At 38.9% G+C, this 16,763-nt stretch overlaps 1 protein-coding gene across 1 annotated transcript; it reads left to right on the top strand.

Moving 5' to 3' along the window:
- Nucleotides 1-4,806: 4,806 nt before the first annotated feature.
- Nucleotides 4,807-16,125, top strand: LOC117415393 (5-hydroxytryptamine receptor 7). Its single transcript, XM_034025678.3, has 2 exons — nt 4,807-5,633; nt 13,850-16,125. Exons 1-2 carry the CDS (start codon nt 5,104-5,106, stop codon nt 14,598-14,600), a joined length of 1,281 nt encoding a protein of 426 aa, XP_033881569.1. The 5' UTR covers nt 4,807-5,103; the 3' UTR covers nt 14,601-16,125.
- The last annotated feature ends 638 nt before the right edge of the window (nt 16,126-16,763 follow it).

Below are 16,763 nucleotides of genomic sequence, written 5' to 3'. Positions count from 1 at the left end.
CCCCACCCCCTTCACCGCCCCAGGCACGTGAAAAATCTGCGCAAATTCGTGACACAGGGAGAGTTTACTGAGAATAACATGTACCCATTTCGGTATTTGTATTTCTTTTGCTGATTAGATACTATTTCAATGTAGTATTTCGAAAGGTTCCCTTAATACGATATTACCTAGTAAGTATATATATGTTATTATGGACGTTTTGTAGGACTGCAGAGCCCCAGAATATTAGTATAGTACCCACCAAGTACTTCGTTTTCAGAGTATTACAATTGAATAGACCTGACCCCTTACAAAGAAGACTGTTCTAGGCTCCTACACGCAATGCACCCTGTAGGTATCACCTGTATGAAAAGCATTACATCAACCTCACATAAAAGCAACTTATGATCTCTATTTTGAAACGTTAAATATGAATAAAATGTTCCTTTTTTAAAATATATTTAATAACAGCAGTGCTACAATAAATTTGAGCTGTTTACTGACCTCATGATCTGCAGTTCTCTTATATTTCACCACCAGGCAGAAAAGCACATTTAGATGAAGTCTCTCAATTACAAGTGGGTAAGACTTCATAAGTTACAGGAATCGTATGCCCTCAACCACTGAGATGTGCTGCCTAGAGACATTTTAAGAAATTATACATGAAGTCTACTTTCTGAGTGCTAAAATGCTGATCACGTTGAAAAGTACTTTTATGAAGTAATCATCATGGCTATTAAGTAACATTTTTTTCACTTGTTTATTTTTCTTGACTTAAATCTTCACAACGATTCAGTTGAAAACATTGTATCATGCCACTACACTATACATTTGCTTCCTGAGCAGCAAGTATTAGGACCATCAAAAAATTACCAAGGTTCCTATGGTGGGTTAGGTTGCAGCAGAATATATGATACCCCTCAAATGAATATCCAGTAGATACACTGGCTTCACTGTCAATAGATAAAAAGTCTGGAAAACAGGAAAAATGACGAGGGACGTATTGTCAAATCAATGACAGGTAAGAAAATGTGTTTTGATTTTTATGGCTTTAAGTAAAGATCCTTATTCAAAATTAAATTGCATTGAATGTAAAGCATGGGTAAAGTGCAGTTTTAACCCCAGTTTAGTGTATTTACCTTTATTATCTTTAGTCAGATACTATACACAGTACAGCAGTGCTGCTTACTTCTTGAATGAAATCTGTACTGTAGACAAAAGTCCACTTTTCTATACATTTCTCCAGTTTCTTGCATTATTTCATTAAACAATATAGATGCACAAAGATACATAAATTTAGCCCATAACACCCCTACATGGCCAGTTTCGGTAACTACAACTGTAATGTCCACACTATCCAATTTTAGGATGAATGTATAAAGCTTTTAGTATACACACACACACACGCACACGCTCACGCACACGCACACGCACACACACACATATCTATCTATCTATCGATCTATCTATCTATCTATCTTTAAAATAATGCTGTGAAGTGAATGGTGGCTTATGATCATATTACCACTGTACATATTACACAGAACATCTGTTATAAGAAATAAAGACAGAAAAGACAGAACAAATATTTATTAATACATTTTATCGACATTATACTGTAGCTACTGCAACAAACTACCGTTAACTTAAAGCCAGTTGATATCTTATTTACAATAGTTCAAGATGAGTATTAACAAGGTTCATTTACCAAAATACTTATGATCAATCCCAAGCAAAACACTTGCCAGTTTTATCCACACTGAGATTGTCTATAAGCTTCATTAAACACTGTACTGAACACTCAGTAATAAAAAGTTTATCTTTGGGAACATTTTTGTGATAAGGCCTGGACAGGTCTGTGTCCAGCATTCCTGGATGCAGTGACACACACAACCTTTGGCCTTCCTCTGCCAAGCTCAATGCTGAGATTTCTGGTAGCCATGTTCTTGGACTTTCTGTACCTGTACCATCCTTCCAACCCTAGAGATATGACAGCAACATTTGTAACTCATTGCACAATAGATTGGAGGCCTTGTGTGCTCCAATCGGAATCTGGCAAATATAATGAATGGTTAGGGGGATTTGGGTAGATGTTCGCATTTATAATTTAATTTATATTATTTTAAAACAGTGGTCCTGAAACTTGTACCTACAAAACCAGTGTGTTGTGCCTGCGTGATGGGGTGAAAAACCCTCTTTTAAATATTTTTATGATTTTATTTTGTGTTGCATTTATTGCTTTATAAATGTCTCAGGAAAAAGTTAAAAAGCTAAGCTTTAATAAGCTATTAATTTGTATGTGATTGCAGCTGGTCAAGCTGAATTGCTTAATTGATTGTCAGTTTAGCCTGAGCCCGCTGTATTTAAGCCTGGCCCTTTATGCTGCACTTACAGTTGTTCTGTTCTGGACTCCAGGGAGAGGCTGGCTAGCTGGCTGGCTGCCTGCCTGCCTGCTTGTGTGACGCTAGTGATTTTCAATACAGTAATCTCCTGTCTCAGACGATACATCCCGAAGGCTAGTTTCACATAGCGGACGAATTGATTAAAAGGTCTAGTTTTCCAAATTTGCTTTTAACTATTTCTGCGGCTTGCTTAATTAAATTTTCTCGGGTCACATCCACCTTCGATATTGTGACCTTTTTCGGACACCTTACCTTTCTCCTAAATCTTTCAACTGGAGCGCCTTTTCTAGATTTCTGCGTGTTGCAATAATCACTGCCTCGCCTTTCTTTGACAAAAATGCGTTTGCAAAACTCCAGTCCAAGCCCTCTGCTGGCTCCTGTACTGAAGCTACAGCTGCCATGATAAGCGATGTTTGTGTAAGTAGATACAACAGCACGAGAATGTCAATGGCGATGTTTGACACTGCCCTCTGAACGCAATAAACAATGGTTACGTACATTACACAAAGTTGTATAACTCATTAACTTCCTGCCATTACAGTAAAGATTTCACTAGTTGGCACAAATACCAAATCCATTAGTTTCGAATATCACGTCTGAAATAGTACATAGTACAAACATCAGCCTCCTTTTTAAAGTGACATTCCTGTTTGATGCTATACTTACTGAATGATTTGTGCTATTCTAGTCCTTACTGTCCTATCACTGGGGATTGGGTGGCGCAGCGAGCCACTTCTAGACTTTCACTCGAGGGCTGTTTGAATCCCATTTGGTCTCAAGACAAGCAACATGAGTTTGGATGCCTCAGTAGACATAAGTCCATATTGCAGAACAACCACCACCTCTCCGCTTTTCAGAGGCCCAGGACTGAAGGACAGGAGGTGTTCAGGAAGTATTCTGGCTGCAGCCAGTACCATTGCTTCTCGTTTTTTCATGAGAACTCAATTCACAAGGACCAACGTGTTTGATTTCATTTTGCCACCAGAGGGCTGCAAAACGTAATTAAAGGAAGTGTATGAGTCATCTGTGCAGTCTGGAGACACATCTCAAGAACCTATCCACTGCGCTGTTACACGATTCGGGGACACTGCTGCTGTCCCCTTGAGCAAGGTACTTTACCTAGATTGCTCCAGTAAAAACCCAACTTTATAAATGGGTAATTGTATGTAAAAATAATATGCAAAAAAAAAGAAATTTAATTGTATGTAAAAATAATGTGATATCTTGCAACAGTTGTAAGTCGCCCTGGATAAGGACGTCTGCTAAGAAATAATAATAATAATAATAATAATAATAATAATAATAATAATAATAATAATAATAATAATAATAATAATAATAGGAGACATGTTGAAAGTTAAACAAAACGACAAATGGGTAATGCCAGTGATACAATTAGTTTATGAACTTTTGCAAACTGGGCAAGGCAACACCTTTTATTACAAGGCTTGGTGTTTCTGCTTTTCTATCACATTCTGTTCCACAGATTAGCAGACAGAATTTTAGGGAAGACCATATGGTGGAATATGCATGTTGTAAACCATGTCATCATAGATTTTGTTTCAAAGATCACCATCTTCAGAACGAAACTCATTGAACATGAGTTGCACCAGTGTTGCAGCATGCCTCAATTTCTAATCCTTTGAACAACTGCAAGGAATTGAAAGAGGGATAGGCAACCTATTTGCACTTGTTATTAAGTATAACAAGATCGATTACAAAGTGGTTGTTGGTTCCTTCCTGTGTTTTCTGACCAGACAGATTGTCTACAAAAATCTTGCTTATCATTCCTTTAAACTGAGTTATAGGTATGAGTTGTCAATATTGATAGTAAGATGTGTGTGAGAAAGTATCCACCCTAGAGTCTTCTTAACTTCCACCAGCAACTAATTAAAAGGTATTTTCTACCCTAGAACTATCAAAAATGACATTTGTGGTGCCCAAGGAAATACAAATAAAATATAAACATACGAATCATGTCAACTACATGGAAAAACGTAATTATTCGAAAACTCAATGATACTTGTGGCATTGCCTTCTTCAATTTTAAATGACTTATTTATATTTTACAACACATCATCCAAATCACTTAACACTGTTAGATTCCCAGATGGTCTATCTGAAACTAATTGTTTTGCATAGTGCTTTAATTTGTATTAAAACAATTATTTCATTAACCCTAGTGGTTATGCTATTAAGGAATAAGGAAAACACATTATACACTACAATAAATAGTTCTTAGAATTAATCACAGCAGTCAGTGTGACGTCATGCGTTTTGTTTGTTTCACTTAAACAGATTTAGTTCAACAAGCATGCCTTCACACATAAAGACGTTTGCATTTTAATACAGCATCATATTGGTATGACGACATTGGTCTTTCTTAAAGTGAAAGCGCCCCTTAATCACAAACAAACACCTTTCCTTGCTCACTGACGAAGAACACTTCTCTTCGGGGAAGAGTGGATGGAAGATGCATGGACTTGGGTTTAACTCAAAATGATTATATAGATGAGAAACCTCTTTTCCAGTCTACCGTATCATAATAGTGTGCATATTTGCGGAGTCTTTTGCAATACCTGTTTAATCACCACTTCTGTAAATGTTTCTGAACAGTCCTGGAGAAGAGATGAAAGCACCAGATGCTGCATTGTTGGACCAGCTGCATAACTGTACGGTTTGCTGACAACACCGTGTTGCCTCATGGACAACGGGGATCAAAATGGTTATGGACACCAACAGCAGTTTTATTTACAGTAACATCAGGTCCAACATGATAGAAGAAAAACCGAGGGATCTCAGCACCACTAGAATGATTTCAGAATCGCTGGACTTACATTATTTATTAAAGATTATACACAAAGCAACTCCAAGTTCCCTGCCAACTTCCAGCCTGTTTACAGAGAACGATACCCAATGCGGGGAGAATATTCTGAATTACGGAAACATGGAAAAAATAGTTATTGGGGGTATTCTTACGATGCTCACTTTACTGACTATTGCTGGAAACTGTTTGGTAGTTATTTCTGTATGCTTTGTAAAGAAACTAAGACAGCCTTCGAATTATCTAATTGTTTCTCTGGCTCTGGCTGACCTCTCGGTAGCAGTGGCTGTAATGCCGTTTGTCAGTGTGACGGACCTTATTGGTGGACAGTGGATCTTTGGACAGGTTTTCTGTAACGTCTTTATAGCGATGGATGTGATGTGCTGTACAGCTTCAATCATGACCCTGTGTGTTATAAGTATAGATAGGTGAGTATGCTGGAAACCACCCGGGATGATCAGACATAAAAATTCACGCTTTTTATTTTAGTGTGTTCTTGCCTAATCCATTTCATTTTAATTCATAATTAGTCTGACACTTTTATTTCCCACAACATCATTGTGTGTGTATATATATATATAAGCACCTTAGCTTCTAGATATCACGAATTTCCTTAACACATCATAAGCGTACCAGAGCTACTGTTTCCCACTTTTACAACGAAACAAACACAGGATGCAAAGTATGTGCGAATTGACACATTTGATATATAAATGCATAACAACGGAAGACATTAGATTGAACTCTTTTGTCCAATGTATACACTGCCATGTAAATAGGTGACAGATACGTACACTTAACTTGATCCTTTTAGCAATTTTATTTTAATACTTTACGATTTTAAAATGCACTTTATAGTCACTACAGTCAGTCACCTCATATTTTCTTTCATATTTTCTTCTATATATATATATATATATATATATATATATATATATATATATATATATATATATATATATATATATATTAAAATCACTGTCTAGTGAAAAAACAAATCAATGCATGTTTAATAAACACACCATATCAACCACTTTGTATTATGTATGCATGTATGTCTATGGGACGTATTTTCAACGCGTTTAGTCTGGTCTTTAACCTGTATTTTTTGAAAGGTTAGTCTTGAAACATGAGAAACAAACGCAGGCAGTAATTGCCTAATACATTGTATGCCTTAAGTTCTGCTATACTGTATTTTTGAAAATTTGACCCCATATGCACTTTTTATTCTTTTTTAAACTATTTAAACTATATAGTTCTATTAAAATATAGGTACAATTGTATATACCGGTAGGTAGTAGCTACGTAGGAACTACAAGTCGAATTACTGTGCTAACTGTTTGATGCAGGTAAAAAAAATTTCCCCCCGCAATTATTAAAAAACAGTAAAAAAAAGTAGTTTGGTGTAAATTTTCTCTCATGTTATAAAATTCTTACAATATACTGTTTCATAGTAAAAACTATAGGTTAATTATTTGAACTGATTCTTCTATAATAGTTTTCCTGGGGTGCTGCTTTTTCAAAGGGGCTGTGGAGTGGACACAGTATTTAATTTATCTGATAAAACATTAACAGCTTCACAAAAAGCATTACTATGCAAAGGGCTCAGGTTTGTTACTGCAAGAAGATACATACATAAGGATACCTTAATAACAAAATTAAATGAATGAGGCTAGTGGAATACTTTTATGATGAAACACACACACAGAATCAGAATATGTGTGTGAACATAAAAATGAAAAGAAAGCAGCATTGGACTCCTCCAGAGGGAAGAAACAAATGGTTAGACATGTAGTTAGAAATGAAATAGTAACAGGTCTAAGAAGTACAGGTCAACTAAATTTAACTATGAATGAACAAGCAGTGCTGAAAGAATTACTAAAGGATGATAGTATCATTATAAGACCAGCAGAACAAGGTTCTGGGATGGTAGTAATGAACAAATATGATTATATTAAAGCAATAGGGACTGACTTGCAAAATATAAATACACATGAAGAAGTAAAAACTAATAATGATGACAGCATAATAAAAGAAGTGAGAAATTTGGCAGACAGATTATATAAAATGGGTGTGTATCAAAAGAATAAAAAAATGACATGCTTCTGCAAAATCTGCAAGGTTTGGTTAGAGGTAACCCAAAAAATACACGAAGAAAAACATCCAATACGAATGACTGGCACAATTGAATTGATAACCCAACATATGTTATTGTGGAAATAGCTGAAGGCAGCTATAGCCACATGTTGAAAGCTTACCTAGCTATGTTAAATATTTCTGAAAAGGGTTAATATAAAGGTTAAACTTCCTGAGAATACCATTTTATTTAGCATGGCTGTAAAATCCCTGTACCCCAGTGTTTCGAGGCATGAAACTTTAAAAGCATGTAGAGAGGCACTGGCAAACAACATAGATAAGAACATGATACCTACAGAAGAAATAATAAATATGAGCAAGATAGTTTTAGAAAATAGTTATTTTACATTTGGAAATAGAAGTTACAAACAGAATGATGGCACAGCAATAGACTCATAATTAGGTATGCATTTTGCAAGCACGTATATGGGCAAATGGGAGGAAATATTATTGAGAAAACTAGACAAGAAACCATTAGAATACAGAAGATATGTGGATGACATATTTGGAATATGGACACATGAAGAAGAATCTTTTATACAGTTTCATACATTAGCAAATTATATCCACCCTAACATTTTAGTGGATTTAAGGTGGACAAAATCTGAAATTAAATTCTTAGACACCTTGGTTAAACTTGATCAAGGATCTATTAAAACAGATCCTTACTCGAAACCTACTGATATGCATCAGTACCTGCATATGTCATCTGCACATCCTATCTATACTAAAAGAGCAATCCCTAAAGGACTGGGTATAAGGATCAAAAGAATCTGTTCTGATGAAAATGACTAAAAAATACAGTGAAAGGAATTACAAATAAATCTTAAGAAAAGAGGGTATAAAGAACAAAAGTATTGAGAGAGAATTGAGAAAAGTTGACAAACTCAATAGGAATTGACTACTTGATTATAAGAAAAGGGAAGAGAGGGTTAAGAGAGTACCATTAATAATTACATATTCTAAATTATTACACAGACAGGTACATCATTCTATAAAAGAATACAGAACCACTTATCAAATCTAAGAAATAAAAAAGAAAATGATCCAACAGTTCAGCACTTTACAAGGAACAGACACACCATGGGTGACCTAAAGTGTGATTTTAGAAAAAAATTAAATTACATAATGTACAATATGGAAGAATAAAAGAAAATAAATGGATAAATAGACTAGATACCATGATGCCTGAAGGTTTAAATAAAAAGGAACAGTAGATTGTTACATCATTAGCTACATAGTGAATGACATCACAAAGACATTAGATTTAAAGAGAAATAAATGTGTGGTTACCGTGGCATCAAAAAGCCTATAAATACCTCCAATGTTTGTTTTCAAACACTCTTTCCCTTGACAAAGGTATGTTAAACATACCAAAACATATATATTCTAACAGTTCTCATTTTAAATAATGCACGTATTTTTTCTGTACTCTTCAAACGCTATTATTATTCTACCATTTCGGTAATCATCTATCAGGGCCCTCTAGTGGCAGATATTGAATAATTCACAATACCTAGTCCAAAAATACACCCTTTTGTTAAGTGCAAGTTATTGAAATAATATAAATATTTAATTATACAGGGAATTATAAGAATTAACCTTCGTGAATATTGATACTATAAATATATACAGTATATATGGCATGAGGTATATATAAGGAGCAAAATGAAAAAGATTACAAAAAAGCATTCACATGTTTTGGACTACAAGTCCTTCTTCAGCTGGATAGAAAAAAAACATATATAAATTTTCATAATGGCGCATACTAGTATATGAGCAACTTTGCAGTTTTGAACACAGAATTTTCACATCATACTGAAAAAAATAAAATGATTATATTTCAGGGAGAAACCAATTCAGCCAGATTGTCAAACATTACTTGACATAGAACTACCTCCTTATCACTGGAATGTGATGCTACTGAAGGCATTAGACTGGTTTAGTAAATGCCAAAACATGTTCCATTGTAAATTATAATCCTCAGGGAATGCAGCTTGTGTTTTATTACTTGTGTTTTATTACTAATGGAAGGAGCTAGGTTTTGAGCACGACTGCAATTCAATAATCAGGTAGAAAGCTGTACATGATCTTATTATTAATTTGCTTGTTTTAACTTTTGACTGGTTCTAAATGTGATCAAATATTTTTAATTATTATTATAACTTTACACATTTGGTTGCTTTAGTCATTCTGTGGTTCAATTGTGTGTTTTTTAAGGTTTGTTTAATTCAGCAAGGCTTTCAAATTTTCAAGGTATTTACAAATCATAATTCAAAACAAAACACCACATTATTTAAATATGTTTATTTAAAACCATGTAGAATGTAGCTGAATAAAATTAATGTTGTCCTGTCTTGTGATACCATGCTGTCATGGACAGCATGTGGTGGTGACGTTAGACTCGGAAGACAAACACAAATACTGCAGATGACTGGTGAATGAATGCGCTGCGACACTTTTATTAAATAAACAATATAAAAAGGTTTGACAAAAGCAATGCTCACAGAGCAAAATAAAAGGTTGAACTCAAAACAAATCACGAACACAAAACTGACACCAACTAAACAAGTACGGTGCTGGTGCTTCTAGCACTCTATTTTAATTTAATTATTATTATTTTTAATCTCTCTCTCTCTCTCTCTCTCTCTCTCTCTCTCTCTCTCTCTCTCTCTCTCTCTCTCTCTCTCTCTCTCTCTCTCTCTCTCTCTCTCTCTCTCTCTCTCTCTCGTACCTCCACGCTGTACACCCAACCCCGAGTGAGTGCAGCTGTACCTAGATTGTACTGTAATCAATCATTCAATTGGAATCTCGGTACATCTGCACACCACATGCAACATATAAACATAAAATACGCACAGGGGTGGGGCACACTGCCACACATGCCTATACATAAATAGAAGTCATCTTGTGACAGAAATGCGCTGTCATTGGATACAGAATACCACATGCTTTATTACATCAACAATAAGGACACGTCCTAGTTGAAAGTATATTCTGTCATTGCACAGGAATAATAATAAACAAGGTTCCCTTTCAATTCGAAGACGACCACCAACAATACTTTTGGGATATGCCTGCCACAGGTCAGGTATTCACTGAGCATTTTATATCAGAGCTGCCGATAGGCCCCTCCGGGGAGTGACGTCCTCGGTCCTGCCTCTCACTCTCACTCAGTTTTACTGATGGGGAGGGATGAGATACCCAAGAGCTAACCTTCGAGATGGGTCCCAGGTCCGAGACAACTTCGGATGCTGGACTTTCCCCTCTTCCAAGCTCGATCCCGGCGCTTATAGAGTGAGCCTCCAAGTTCCTACAGGTACCTTGGATGGCAGCGCCCGTACCATGCCAGTCAGTCTTCAGGACGCAGGCAGCATTGCCCCACCTTCAGCCCTTCCCAGCATTCTCTGACTTCCTGGAAGAGGTACGGTCCTCTTGGAACCACTCAGCCTCGGTGCCAAGTGTGGTGAAACGGGCAACAGCGCTGGCTTCCTTAGAAGGTGCGGAGGCACTGGGCTTGGCGGAATTCCCACCAGTGGACTCGACCACTGCAGCCCTGGTGCAAACCCCTCCAGTAGGGGGCTTACCTAAGGATCCTGCATTCCCTAATGGTCAATGCAGGGTAACAGAGGCCCATTTTAAAAATACCTACGTGGCGGAAGCGCAAGTCACGCTCCTGGCCAACACGGCAGGCCTCCTACGGCTTACCTGGATGGCATACTGCAGTCTGTGCCCCTCCCTGAACCGGTGTCTTCGGAGCTGCACAGGCTGGGTCTCTCCATCACCGATGCCAAGAGCCAATTAGTACTGGTGTGAAGTACGGTTTACTTGGGACTCCGGCTGGACTCCCTTGCAATGCGAGCCGACCAGTCAGACGACAGAGTGGCCGCTATACAGAATTGTCTATCCCTGTTTCAACAAGGATCGATAGTACCTCTGCTGTTGTGCCGAAAGTTGCTGGGTCTGATGGCCGCAGTCTCGCCAGCTCTCCAGCTGGGATTACTCCATATGCGCCCACTTCAGGTGTGGCCCAATACCTTCTGGCTACACCCCAAACGTGACAAGCACCGTCGGCTGACTGTGTCTTGTGCATGTTGGGAAGCCCTACGCTGGTGGAGGCAAGCCTCTCACCTGCGCAAAGGTGTAAGGAAGGGGGCAATCCACAGCCGTCAGGTGGTGATGACTGACATGTCCAACTTAGGTTTTGGAGCAGTCTCGGCATGTAGAGGAGTCCTCGGCTTCTGGTCGGGCCGTTGGACATCCATGCATATAAATGCGCTGGAACTGCGAACGGGTCTCCTCTTTCTCCAGCATTTTCTCCTGGCACTCCAAGGGAGACATGTCCTGGTCAGGATGGATAACATGTCGGTAGTGGCATATGTCAACCGTCAGGGAGGACTTTGGTCCCCGGGGTTACATCGCATAGCCTTCTGACTATTGATGTGGGCAAAACAGAACCTGTTATCACTCCGGCCTGTTCACCTTCCTGTAGTAGTGAATCGGGCGGTGGACCTCCTCTCGAGGGAGGGTTCTCACCCGTCAGAATGGCAGCTCCACCCTCAGGTAGTGGAGTGCATTTGGGAGCGGTTTCGCAAGGCCTGAATTGATCTCTTCGCCACAGCGGAAACAACTCATTGCCCCCTATGGTTCTCCCGCCATCGCTTCGGCGGTCCTATAGGCATTGACACCCTAGCCCACGAGTGACCCAGGACGCTCTTGTATGCATTCCCACCAATACCGTTGCTCCCGGCCTTCTTAGAGAAGGTCCAGAGAGAAGGCGACAGTTCTCCTGGTGGCCCCTTGATGGCCCAGGAGAATCTGGTTTTTGACTCTCTGCCAGCTACTACAAGGCCAGCCCTGGGAGATTCCGCTACGCCTGGATCTCCTCAGTCAGATGAGAGGCACTCTCTGGCACCCAGAACCGGGCAGACTCCAATTATGGGTCTGGCCCCTGAACGGGACCGTCTGTCTGCTTTAGGGCTCTCAGATGTGGTCGCAGGTACACTGCAGAATGCTAGGGCCTCCTTCACAAGGTCATTGTTCACCTACAAATGGAGATATTTTCAAGATTGGTGTCTGACCCGGGGTCATGACCCTATATCTTGCCCTATAGCAGCTATTCTACAATTCAGAAGCTGCCGGAAGCAGGAAAAACCCTCTCACAGCAGAGGCTGTCTCATTGGATTGTGGACACAGTTTCGGCTGCATATACTAATGCCGGCCTACCCCCCACCTGGGCAGGTAGCCGCACACTCTACCAGAGGAGTGGCTACATCATGGGCTCTCTTTAGAGGAGCCTCACTATCCAACATATGTACTGCGGCTAGCTGGGCTACTCCGCATACTTACACCAGGTTCTACCAACTTAATGTAGTAGTTCCCTCTATGCCTTCGTTAGGCACAAGAGTCCTTGAGGTTGCACGCTCGCACTGCGTACTGTGGTTTTGTGGTCTCGTGATGTCCCTCGTCTGCTGTCTCCACTTACGCGCCTTCGTGACGGCTTTGGTATACTTTTCAAAAAAGTATTGTTGGTGACGACCACCAATCTGCGAGGTTGCATCGGTTGCTTTTGAGGATTTGATGCAGAAGAGGAAGTGAGTTCCGTGGAGTGACTGTTTGATCCCTCGGAAGGTGGGACATAGGACATCACTCCCCGGAGGGGCCTATCGGCAGCTCTGACATAAAATGCTCAGTGAATACCTGACCTGCGGCAGGCATATCCTTGTATTGTTGGTAGTTGTCTTCTTTTTCACGGAACCAGGGTTACATTCGTAACCTAACATTTTGTGTTTTGCTGTCGATGACCTGACTTTGATTAATTGCAAATTTCAGAATTGTTTTAATCAAATGTCAGACGTGCTTTTCCAATATACAGATTTGTCTTGAACCAGTCAATAACAATTAAGACTGTGACGTCAGACTGTGGTACTGAAAAACTTACATTTATTGTACTGTACCGAGCATTCCCTATTATGGGTGCACTGCTTTGCTTCTTCTGGAAGAACGGTAGTGTCTGCTTTCTCACGTCATTGTCATCTTCCTTTTTCAGAAGAGATCTTCAGTTCTAATTATATTTAGGGTGTATTCCTTTGCCTTTGGCAATTGACATTACATTGAATTGAAGTCCTGTTATGGGTTGTTATAGAAGAAGAGCTCTTGTGGAAGTCATAGATGACAAAAAATACAGCCTTAGCCTGGAAGAGAAGAGAAGACATCTTCAATTTAATGTGTGACAGTAGTTGTCATAATGCTGCTGACAAAACCCCTGTCTTCTGAGAATTCCTCAAAGGCATACACCCAGTACAGAGCAAAAGTGGTAAGCAACGTCACAGCACTGTATGTTACAAAAGGCTAAAAGCCTATCAGCCTCAGAATCTGTCACGTTTACAGGGAAGTCCAGTAATTTAAATATACCAGTAATTTAAAGTCTGTTGAGGCACCTTATTAAATGTAATGTGGTCATTTATTTAAAAAGAGGACTTAACTTCTGTTTTATGTACCTTTTCAGGTACCTTGGAATAACTAAACCTTTAACGTACCCTGTGAGACAAAATGGAAGATGCATGGCCAAAAGGATCCTGTGTGTTTGGCTCCTGTCTGCCTCCATTACTCTGCCTCCTCTCTTTGGCTGGGCCCAGAATGTAAACGATGACAAAGTGTGTTTGATCAGTCAAGACTTTGGCTACACCATTTACTCTACCGCTGTGGCGTTTTACATCCCCATGTCGGTGATGCTGATCATGTACTACCAGATATACAAAGCCGCCAAGAGGAGTGCTGCTAAACACACATTTTCTGGCTTTCCCCGGCCAGAAGAGAATGACGGCATCGACTGCGCCCCGGGAGCCATAAAACTGTGCAAGGAGTCGGAAGAGTGTGCCAATTTTTCTCGGCTTCTCAAGCACGACAGAAAAAACATCTCCATTTTCAAAAGGGAGCAAAAAGCAGCCACCACCCTGGGGATTGTTGTGGGGGCGTTTACGGTTTGCTGGCTGCCTTTCTTTCTGCTGTCCACAGCAAGGCCCTTCATCTGTGGCATCGAGTGTAGCTGCATCCCCCTCTGGGTAGAGAGGACATTATTGTGGCTGGGCTATGCCAATTCCCTCATCAACCCTTTTATATATGCCTTCTTCAACCGGGACCTGCGGACCACATACCGGAACCTGCTGCAGTGCAAATACAGGAACATCAACCGCAAACTGTCAGCGGCAGGGATGCACGAAGCTCTGAGGCTTGCAGAGAGACCCGAACTGCTTTGAGGGAACACTGTCTGTAACTTGGTTATATACTTTACCCCTGTGCCTGACTTTATCCCCAAACTTCATGGGGCTTTCTTTTATTACATTTTCTATACACGCTTGGGGTGTTTAGAAAATATGAATATTGTGTCTCAGTTAGCCTCTCCTTTAAGGTGTATTATGTTAACGTGGGGTTTTATAATTCTAAAATGAACACCTGGTGTCACTAAAAAAAATGTAACGAAGTTGTTATTTTTAAAGAGGAAAGTTAAATCCATCCATCCTCTTTGTCCCCTGATACCTTATTACTTTAAATGCCTTTTTATTATTATTATTATTATTATTATTATTATTATTATTATTATTATTATTATTATTATTATTATTATCATTATTATTTATTTTTTAGCAGACGCCCTTATCCAGGGCGACTTACAATCGTAAGCAAATACATTAAGTGTTTTTACCAGTGCAAGATCTTTAGCAGCGTTGCTAATTCTAAAGAAAGATACATTAAAATATACCTTTGAAGCTAACACAGCTTTCATGTCATTTACTTTCTGACTTCACTACATTTTTAATGCATTTATAGCACTAAGTAAAGCAAAGTATTGCATGCAGGCAATAAAAATGTGCATTATAAATATCATATGGGAGATACTGAAATTGAAGAAGGGAACTGTGAAAAAGACCTAGGAGTTTATGTTGACTCAGAAATGGCTTCATCTAGACAATGTGGGGAAGCTATAAAAAAGGCCAACAAAATGCTCGGATATATTGTGAGAAGTGTTGAATTTAAATCAAGGTAAGTAATGTTAAAACTTTACAATGCATTAGTAAGACCTCACCTAGAATATTGTGTTCAGTTCTGGTCACCTTGTTACAAAAAGGATATTGCTGCTCTAGAAAGAGTGCAAAGAAGAGCAACCAGAATTATCCCGGGTTTAAAAGGCATGTCGTATGCAGACAGGCTAAAAGAATTGAATCTATTCAGCCTTGAACAAAGAAGACTACGCGGCGATCTGATTCAAACATTCAAAATCCTAAAAGGTATAGACAATGTCGACCCAGGGGACTTTTTTGACCTGAAAAAAGAAACAAGGCCCAGGGGTCATAAATGGAGATTAGATAAAGGGGCATTCAGAACAGAAAATAGGAGGCACTTTTTTACACAGAGAATTGTGAGGGTCTGGAACCAACTCCCCAGTAATGTTGTTGAAGCTGACACCCTGGGATCCTTCAAGAAGCTGCTTGATGAGATTTTGGGATCAATAAGCTACTAACAACCAAACGAGCAAGATGGGCTGAACGGCCTCCTCTTGTTTGTAAACTTTCTTATGTTCTTATGTTCTTAAACCACAATAGGATATGACAGTATTGCAAAGCCTGGCTTAGGCTAATGTTAAAACAGTATTGAAAAAATATTTTAAATAAATGCTGAATTGGTATTAAATGTTGTTGAGTTTACTCCTGGGTAAAATACAATAAAGTAGGCCACACACTATACTGTGAAGTGTCTTAACTCAAGTAAGTAAAATATAATATATATATATATATATATACAGTAGATGCCGGTTGTTAGCAACCCTGATAAAGCCAACTTTTGATTATTAACAACATTTTCCCAGGAACCAATCCCATCCCATAGACTTTAATGTTAATGGAATTCTGATATAAGCAACTGCACGCCGCTTATTGACAACATTATTACTAGTTGCCAGTGCTACAGAGCGCACTTGCATGATTTATGCACATACTTCATGCAGCTTTTATAACACACTGACTTCACAACTGCGTCTTTCTGGCAGACTGAGGCAGAACCGTGGCTTCGAAACTGGCTACGAAGCTGCATTGAGGTGGATTTACAGCGGAAGGTGGTACATTGTAAAAAACAGACGACGTTGGACAATTTCTTACTATAACATTGTGTTCTGTAGAATTGATTTTAAGTACAACACATGTTTTTTATGTTTGCTTTACTCATTGTAAGGACAATTGTAGTACACCGTTGTGTAGTACTATTTAAGCCTACTCCCTTTTTTTTACACACTCGTGAAGTAAACAGTTCTATGTTTGGGTATAATGTGTTTTTCATATTTATTGTTTAACACTAACATTTAAAACATGTATTTCAGTGCCATATTTGTACTACAGTATATATCGTTGTTCCATATAAATACACTT

Source organism: Acipenser ruthenus, chromosome 7 (genome assembly GCF_902713425.1).
Source record: "Acipenser ruthenus chromosome 7, fAciRut3.2 maternal haplotype, whole genome shotgun sequence".
Lineage (NCBI taxonomy): Eukaryota > Metazoa > Chordata > Actinopteri > Acipenseriformes > Acipenseridae > Acipenser > Acipenser ruthenus.
Note: the sequence above shows the minus strand (reverse complement) of the source record. Positions and strands in the feature narration are given on the sequence as shown.

Excerpts from the sequence above, each read along its gene's own strand:
- LOC117415393 (XM_034025678.3), top strand. The coding sequence starts at position 5,104 with ATGGTTATGGACACCAACAGCAGTTTTATTTACAGTAACATCAGGTCC. Across the intron at positions 5,634-13,849 it reads TGTGTTATAAGTATAGATAG|GTACCTTGGAATAACTAAAC; the intron begins GTGAGTATGCTG and ends GTACCTTTTCAG.